Source organism: Chrysoperla carnea, chromosome 3 (assembly GCF_905475395.1).
Source record: "Chrysoperla carnea chromosome 3, inChrCarn1.1, whole genome shotgun sequence".
NCBI lineage: Eukaryota > Metazoa > Arthropoda > Insecta > Neuroptera > Chrysopidae > Chrysoperla > Chrysoperla carnea.
The window spans coordinates 39,920,999-39,931,180 of NC_058339.1; the positions used below are offsets into that span (position 1 = coordinate 39,920,999).

General features: G+C 28.4%; 1 protein-coding gene across 1 annotated transcript; it reads right to left on the reverse strand.

Annotated features, from left to right (window-relative positions):
- Window positions 1-8,120: 8,120 nt before the first annotated feature.
- On the reverse strand, window positions 8,121-10,182 carry LOC123295582 (UDP-glycosyltransferase UGT4-like). The gene is made up of 3 exons (XM_044876986.1): window positions 9,328-10,182; window positions 9,045-9,267; window positions 8,121-8,739 (listed from the first exon to the last, which is right to left on the reverse strand). The coding sequence occupies exons 1-3, from the start codon at window positions 10,165-10,167 to the stop codon at window positions 8,240-8,242; spliced, it is 1,563 nt and encodes a 520-aa protein (XP_044732921.1). The 5' UTR covers window positions 10,168-10,182; the 3' UTR covers window positions 8,121-8,239.

The window sequence follows — 10,182 nt, forward strand, 5'->3', positions numbered from 1 at the left end:
TACGTCCTAAGCACGCTGTAAAAATTTCAGCTTGATATCTCTTTTCGTTTTTGAGTAATCGTGACCACAGACGGACGGACGGACGGACGGACAACCGGAAATGGATTAATTAGGTGATTTTATGAACACCTATACCAATTTTTTTTTTGTAGCATCAATATTTTTAGGCGTTACAAACTTGGGACTAAACTTATAATACTATGTATATTTCATATATACATGGTATAAAAATAAGTAAACTTCAATGTAAATCCGTGGTACAACTCTCTTCCGTATTTATTTGTTTAGACTGCACAGCTCATAAATAATTTTAATAATCTAAAAAACATTATGACTACTACTGGTTATATGATAATAATTATTATATTATACAGTAGGTAGTTGTTATGCATCTCCGGAAACATTTATTCAAAACAGGATCTTTTGTGTGTATCTTATAATATTATTGTAGTCTTTTTTACTCTTTTATTTTGACTTACAGTGAAACCTGATCTTTACGAAGGTATGCATGTAATTGATCACCAAGGGATATTAAATATAGAAAATTTGTTTTATGAGAAGAAGTAAAAAGGGTCCAGCAGAAGTAAAATTTACAGTAACTTTTGATACAGTGCAGAAGGTTCGTGATTTTGACAAGAGAAATACTGTTTTTCCTCTTTCCTTAAAATGAGCGTTAGAACTTGGCTAGAAGGTCATGACATGGCTGTGTCCAATTCGACAACATCTCGGGGAAAGAAAACAAATTAAAAAATGATGTAATCTTAATAAAGACAAACTTTCAACGACTCGGTCAAATTTTGTAACAACGAACAAATTATTTTCATGAAATATATAACTCTAATCTTCAAGTTATAAAATAAAAGTATTGCTATTGTATTGCTGGATTTTAGGGAAAGAAATACCTATGTTGCCAGACCCAATAGACCTATGTTGCCCATTTGCGAACTCGACTTCAAATTTCAACTTGATATCATTTTTCGTTTTTGAGTTTTCGTGTTCATAGACAGTGGGACAGACGGGCAGACGGACAGACCGAAAATGGGTGATATTCTATTCTAATTAGGTGATATTCTCTACCAAAATTTTGTTCGTAACATCAATATTTTTAGCGTTACAAACTTGGGACTAAACTTAATATACTATGATATATTTCGTATATACATGTTATTAAAATTTCACTTTACAACTAATGCTGTATCAGAATGAAAAAAATGACGAAGTGTAAACTTTCGTGACTATAGACTATACAATTCTTTTCAGGGATGGATAATAGCATAGCATCTATTTCAAGGCTATGTCCACATAAAATATATTTCCTAAAATTTTAGATTGTGTGATTAGTTTCCCGTGCGTATCCTTTAAGCTACACATCCTTGTTAGAATTAAATAATTAATAGTGCAGTATATTATGCCTTAAAAAATATTTAATTTGGCTTAATTCTAATATTCTAGGAAATGGATGTTGTGAACCATAAGGATTGCACACACATGAACGGCTTGTTTCATTATTCCAATCTTCTTCCATATATAATTAATAAGTACCTACACAATTGAACTGTACACACAAATAACAACACATTACACACCCAATTTACGGTCATTATATTTATATGGCATTACCTTATATGGTAGATTGAACAACAAACACATTCTATAAGTATATTTATCCATAATATATTCATAATTTTTGAATGAAAAAAAAACATAACGTATGTCTATAGAAAAAAATCCCAAAATATACGATAATTTTATTCCAACATTTTACAAAATAATACTCAAATTACTAACCTGAGACAAATTTGATAAGAGGCAAACCATGACGGAAATGATCTATTGGTGTCAGATCAGTAGTTTTCTATAAAAACTAAGAAAGACTTAGTTATTGAAATAAAAACCACGATACTCAAAATAAAATTGTAAATGTTTTTTAATTGTATCTTTTAAATAAAATTTCCTAATATACAATTTTATTTCCAGCATCGTGGTATTAATTTCAATAACTATGTCTCAACTCGAAGTCAATAAAATTCATCCTTATAAGAAAAACTTTTTTAGCGTACAGGCTAAAAAGTAGATAATGATTTTGATGGAAATTTCAATATTATTGAGCGTCGGGTGGTGTATTTTTGTTAAATAGACTGAATACTACAATGATTGTACAGATAGACCTCCCCACTTTGCTTTCAGAACAATTAAAATTATTACAAAATACTTATACAAAATTGTAGAAAAATGTATTTTTAACCCCCGAACTAAAAAAAAAGGGGTGTAATAAGTTTGACCGCTATGTGCGTGTGTCTGTCTGTGTGTGGCATCGTAGCGCCTAAACGGATGAAGCTATTTTAATTTTTTTGATTTCATTTGAAAGGTAACTTAATAGAGTGTGTCTTGAATGGGAGGTTTCAAGTGTGCGCTTAGGGTTATGTAACCAAAAAAACTGAAAAATTGGTGATGATGTTCAAAATCGGCTCAGTTTGGAAAAGGTTTTAAGGAAAACTGTAATTTAATGGACAATCGTCATAGATATGTTTCAAGTGATAGTTTAGGGTTCCGTACCCGAAAAATTTGAAGAGGTTTTTTAAAATTGTAAATTTCACTTGTGTACAGCTTTGCTTATAGTAAATAATATTTCCATTATGCTAATAAAAACGGGAAATGTTAAAAATTTGTTTTTCTCAATAATATATAATCAAATATATATTGCTCTAAAAATATTGGATCTACATAATGCCTCAAAGGTCTCCATCAGTGCCATACGCTCTTAGCTACACTAGCTATAAAAATATTTTCGATTTTCTAGGTGAAATAACAATTTTTTACACAAAGTTACTACTCACTGAAACATTCAATTATTGTATCTCTTTTCAATAACAAATAATATACAGTTTTTATCTCTATTTTATGCATCGTTTAAACTTTTGTTAATTCCATTAACAAAAAACTATTTTATATCTTTATTTACATTATTAGATTATATATCTAACTATTTTTATTTATTTGATTTGCATATATTAAATATTAAGGTATTTTTTCTGCTTTACCTTCTGTGTTATTTATCTGATTTAGGTTTTTTTTTTCAAAGGTGGTCTTTATACATATGATAAATGTAATTTTCGTGGCCATAAAGGGGGTTTCGTGTTTTTATCTATCTAGATATAGATACTTTTATAAACAGTAGCTCTTTTTCGTGTCATTTTAATTGTATTTTTATTCCAACAATTGTTTACTTTAAATTTATGTATCTACTTCGGTTTTCTCTCTAAAAATATGATTAAACAGAATATGAAACATCACAGAAGTAAGATCTTCACTGAATTATAGTGGAGCCCAATAATATTAATTGTTACATGTTATATTATAAAAATATTTGTTTGCTTCACCATAATTCATAATAGTTTCAAGTATTTTTATATTTCTGAGCAAAGATTATATTTATGTCTTAATTAATTAAATTTTATTCTTAAATGGTAGTTGAATGAATGTGGCATGGATAAATAATGAATAATTACGTTTTCGTCGTGATTACATGGCTAAATCTTTATTTTTTTTAAATGAGACTTGTATCATTTTAATTCTTTTATCCTTATGTTAATTCAAATTTAATGATATATTTAATTATGTTTTCACTTACTCACGAAACCTGAATAACTTGGAACTTTACCAAACAATCGATGACAGTATCATTATGTGACTCGAGTTACCGAATAGCTACATGTAATTCGAAAATTAGATTGGTGGAAGTAATGGGAACATAAATATTTGGACAGCACTAAAAATCAATTTGAATGTTCCCATATGAACATTTTCTTTGAACATATTGTGAATGAAGAAATATATCAAATTCATTAAAATTTTCGGGTAAAAACCGTATTTTCCCATTTTTAAATCCTGCTTTGAAAATATGTATTTCTATTAGAGAATTGTTTTTAAGATAAAATCTTTAATAGAAAAAAGGTAGGTAGCGAATTGTATTTCATACATAAATTTGATATAATAAAGTTAGTAACAGGTATAAGACGCGTTGGAAAAAATTTTAAGTAGTTAAAAATTTTAATATCTTCTTTTTTTTTTTTCTTTTGCTATTTTGCACTAACGGTTGATAAACAGAAATATTTCAAAGAACTTATAAAAATAATATAGAAACACAAATAAATTTTTATCTTATTTGAATTCTTATAATTTTTAATTCAAAGATTCAAAAACATGATTAAAAACCACCAAAGACGATTTGTTTGTATATAAAGTTCATTCATGGATTAGCAGCATACCAATGTTTAATATATCTATAATATAGATGACTGGTTTAAGTTAGGTAGTTAGTAAGACTAACTAGTCTTATCGTAGTTGATCTTAATTCATAGTATTTTATATATCATAAATAGTAATATTACACGGTAGTTATGACATATTTATATAAATTAATATTAAATATTTATTTTTGATTTTAATTTTTTTTAAATTTATTTATTTCGAATTTATATTATACCATTTACATATGAAATATACATAGTATATTAAGCTTAGTCCCAAGTTTGTAACGCTTAAAAATATTGATGCTACAAAACAATTTTGTATAGGTGTTCATAGAATGATCTAATTAGTCCATTTTTGGCTCAAACTCAAAAACGAAAAAAGATTTCAAGCTGAAATTTTTACAGCGTACTCAGGACGTAAAAAGTGAGGTCGAGTTGGTAATTGAGCAACATAGGTCAATTGGGTCTTGAGTCCATAGAACCCATCCTGTAAACCGTTAGAGAACAAAAGTTTAAATGTAAAAAATGTTTCTTTTCAAAAAATAAACAATTCTTAATTTTATAGCTAAACAACGTAACGGATATTCAACAATTTATAGCTTGGGGGCTCTATTTTAAATTAACGGACCACGTTAAAGAATACGCTTTACTACCGTGAAAACAAATTTGCAACTGAAATGTAGTTAATAAGTATTTTAAAGCCAGGTCAATGAACTACAATCTACACCAAGGCTTTTCTGAAGGTCAGTCTAATTCTATTTTATCTGTAACAATTCGACAAAGTAGTTATTCAAAATGTTGTCACGACTCCAAGAATAAATCCATCCATCCCAAAAATCGGTATCAATAAATAATAATCAAAACTTTATGTGTCATGGCATACCAAAATAGATATAATTATTGTAAACATTAATATTGGTTGTAATTACAGTTGTTAAATATTATATCAGTGATACCAAAACATTTACATACATTAGTCGATAATAATACATTTGTGTTACACAGGGTGTGGCAAAAATAAACTTAGAAAATCTTCTAAGAATACTTTATAAATTTAAGGAAAACGGTTTAAAAGAAGTTGGTTGTAGAATCTCTCGCATGTATATTCTAGATAAATTGGTAAAGAAATATACATACCACAAATATAAAATTTTAATCAATACTTTGCACCTTGATTTCGACTAAAATTTCAAAAAACAAGCATTATTCAAATTATCGAACATAACTATTTATTATTAATTATTTTTAACTTCAAAAAAAAAAGAAAAAAAAACTGTGTTATAAGTTTGACCGCTTTGTGTATGTGTCTGCGTGTTTGTCTGTCTGTGGCATCGTAGCGCCTAAGCGGGTGAATCGATTTTAATTTTTTTTGGTATCATTTGAAAGGTAATTTAACCTAAAGTGTTCTTAGCTATGTTTCAAGTGCAAACTTAGAGTTACGTTCTCAAAAAAACTAAAAAAGTATATGCATGACGTATAGTTTTAACATATAAATAATTAGTATGGAAATAGTTGGCCAAATAAAGCTGGCTCATTTCATTTTGAAAAGTGAAATGTTAAAATAATTAGGTAATTCAAAACAATAATTCAAAAGAACAAACTCAACTCAAGTATTTCAATTTCATTTAAAATAGTTCCAAAAATTTGTCCCAAAAAATAATAGCTCTCTAAATATCCTTTTCATCTCATCTAATGTCCTTGACCATCACTTTGATAATGATTTAAAAAGGAGTGTTATAAGTTTCAAGTGTTTATCAGTGCGTCTGTGTGTTTGTCAGTGGCATCGTAGCCCCTAAACAATCGAACTGACTTGATTGAGAACATTTTATAGCTTAGTTTCCAAAAATAGGTTTACAAGAATGAAATCGAATTTGTCCGAGGTTTTTTAATTTTAGGTGTTTAATTTTATATCTCTTTCAGAGATATAACCTCTGGTACTTAATGAGTATACTAAATGCTGTTAGTACATAAAAGTTTGCCCTTTTTACAACAATAAAACCTACCTACCTGTAACTTATGCCGTGCGTTTGGAAAAACTTAGGAATATTAACAATTTATAAAGTTCCAAAGAAAAAGTTTTAGCTTTTGTAGTCTTTTATTCTCTTTGCACTACAACATAAGTACAAACTATAAACTATACAGTATAAAGTACATTTTGTCTTCTCAATTCTAATTATATGCTTTTTATAACATTATTTATTGAAGTGGGCCTTTAAATGAAGCTGGTACATTAGTACATCCTGTACATACACAATCAATTAAAACAATTTGTGAAATAAATTTCAAATATCTATTTTATACATATACATAAACTTTAAACCATTATACATATATATACATTATATACAAACTAATACATATAATCTATAATTCTATATATATATATATATAGTTATTTTAAGTGATAATTGTTTCAACAAACTAAACAAATATAATCACATGATGTTGAAAGCATTTCCTAATTTATAATTAACACATCAATTTATTTCTATTTCTAGTAATTATTTATTCATTTTTCTAGTCTAGCTTATATAACGAAATACCGATATACATAATTGTAATTTTGTGGTTTGTTTTCAGGCTAATTGTGTTGTTTACTATTTACAAATATTTATTATAATAATAAACTTTTTTCTTATTAGGGAATATTCATGAAACTTTAATTTGGATCAAATATTTATTTTCCGTATCTATATTGGCTGGACATTTTAACGAAACCATTATTTCCAATTTTTAAAACGGACATGACGTTATAGTATTGGCTTGTCAAATTCGTTGACATACTGTATGGTATTAATTACTTATATTTTGTATGGTATTACATTGAGTTATATTATTCTACGACTTTTTTTTAGAAAACTTAATAATAACGAGCGTAAATTCTGTGTTGTAAATTCATTATTTAAGAGCGCTAGAAGACTGCGTTTAAACATATCAAAATTATTCTGTATTTTAAATATTTTTTACACTTAACTAACGCATTTTTAAACAGTATTTATATTTTTTATATGTTTAAACGGTGTAAACAATGAATTAAAAATATTAAAAAAATACATGAATATTCCCTTTTGCTTACTATTTCAAGCAATGAAGAATTATTATTTAATTATGAGTATATTTAGGTAGAGAGACATACTACCTTAAGGTACGGGTTTATTACATCATTAGGAAAAAGCTTGAAGCTTAAAAGGGTAAAGGAGTAATAATATCTTCCAAGATTAGCAGACTTGTGAATAAGGAAGGAAGAGATATAGAGGATCATCTCAGTGTATGAAAAAGTGTCCGTCGTAAAGCATTAAATAAGGATGGTGTTGCTGTAGCACAGGTGCACATCGTAGTTTCAAAGAAGTGTGCAAAGTTATAAAAGTAGTATAAAGAATTTCACAACAACAACACAATCTCCTTACACAAGCGCCAATTTGGTTGATTCCAGAACTTTTATTTATTGCTTTAGCTACTTTTTTCTGAATCCTCTTTAAGATGACCCTCCTTAGCATTCTATATTCACAGTTTTTAGTAGGAATAATACACGCACACACACACACACACACTTACACGTACGAACAAACCTTTACACACGCATGCGCACGCACATACACTCATCAAGAAATTCTTCACAAGTCACAAGTCAATTTCTTTTTTAAATTATTATATTTCCAGAAGAAATATTCTTGATTCAAGCTAATACTTCTTGAGCCAAGAAATTCTTTGTAGTGTTAAATGTGTAAACGTGAAAAAAAAATTAGAATGACGCTACAACCGAAAGTTTTTGGAGAAAATTGTAATCAATTTTCATGAATGGAAAAATTCAATTAGCTTGAATGAAAAAAATTGATATTTTAATGAGTTCTAATTTTAAAAAAAATAAACTCCAAGGTTAAAGATATGACTAGTACAAGTTGCTTATCAAACTGATAATTTCCTCACTAAATACTTCACGGCACACATAACACTTTTGATATAATACAATGTCACTATTAATGACTTCATTCTGTTTTATCTTTTAATTTTTTTAAAGATGCTATTCTTAATATAAATTTAACTACAAAAATCAATACTGTAATTGATAGAATAACAATTCCGGCAATAAATCCAAGTATATCCAATAAATAAAACTTATACCACGATAAATCAGCTGCCGGAGACCGTAAATGTTGAGCACCTTTATGTCTAATTACGTATTCAATCCACCAAATAGCACGATCCAGTGGTTTGGTTATTTGATCTCCATATATTTCCGATAATTTTGTTATATTCTTTTTATAATTTGGATTTGTAATAACTTCCGTTAGAGTTTTAACCAATAAGTCAGTTGTTAAACACTCTAAGTGTAGTTCTTTTCCAATTCCAAGATCTTGTGCCCTATGAATATTAAATTCTTGATCTGCGCCGAATGGAATTCCTATAATGGGAACTTTACTGTTGATAGCTTCTTCCAATGAATGTAGACCTCCGTGAGTTACAAACGCTTTCAAATTTGGATGATCTGAAAATAATGATAAAGTTTATCAAAATCGTTCAAATATTATTTCGATGGCGTGGGTGCATTTTAGGAACTCATTTCAATAAGGATACAAATTTTAGAGGTTTTGTACATGTCGTGAATAACACCTTTTTTTGCTTTGACAATTCTGATAGGCAAGGCATCATCTTTCTGGAATAAAAATCACTATTTCTACTCTGAGGATACAAAATTTGCCATATAGACTTTAATAACAGATCTTCAGATTTATGTGTTAATGAGTTGCCAAAATGTACCTTGTACCACTATTGTCTTTGATTTGAACTCACTTAAAAGATCTGGTTGGGGTAACCATTTTTTTAGTAACACATTTTTGGGTTTTCCAGGTAAAGATTCGGTTTCCCATTTCCATATAATGTTGTAAGGTAGTAGTTTGAAAGCATTTAACATATTTTCCCTGACATTGCTTGGTAAATTGGCACTTTTAAGATTGGAACCTAAACTAATATATATAACACCATTTTTAGAACTATCCAAGTATTCTTTTAGATCCTAAAAATAAAAAATTGGTTATTTAATATCAACTGTTTGGGTGTTTTTTAAATTCATTACCTGTGGAAGTGGCTTTCGTTCTCGATCATATACACCACCTATTTGAATAAAATTTGGAACGATTGGCCTGGGAATATTAAACACTGGATTTGAATTTGTTAATATTAAGTCCATAGATTTTTCTAATTCCCAAGCATCTTTTGTCTTTATATTAAAATGTTTTGCCATTAATTTATTCGCCAGCGGAAGAAAGTCCCAGAAATAATACATGTTAAAGTCAATATGATGCCATAAAAGATGCAGTCTTTCCCAAATATTCAAATTTGGACCGCCTATTACATTGACACCTGCATAATAGTTAGGATGAGGGGGCATTCCAATTGCATACTGCCCATTCAAAGTTTGATCTATTGACGTAAGAGCAATTACAGGACAGTTGAAATGTTCTTTAAATGCCAGGAAATGTGCATTAAACATGAACATTTCATTTATGAATACATCGAAATGTTCTTTCGGGTTTACAATAAGCTCTTTTACTTTCGGAGAATTTAAAACATTGTCAGATAGTTCGATGAAATTTGGTAAAAAATTTCGTATTGTATTAACAGGACCAGGTTTACGTTTTTTTCCATCTTCTAAAAACTTAGAAACGTCAAAAGCACCGTAGGTTTCATTATGAATATCAATCTCAGTTAAGGTTTTTAAAGTTTTATCATTTATAGGATCTGAAGTAATTGAAACGACTTCATGTCCACGTTTCGACAGTTCTTTAATGATGGGTCGATAAAATAAATGATGACTTAACGATGGTGCCGGACACAAAATTAATATTCTCGCACTAAAACATATTTGCACAAAACACAACAATAAAGCTAACAATACTTTTATGTTAAAAAACATTTTGAATAAATTTTC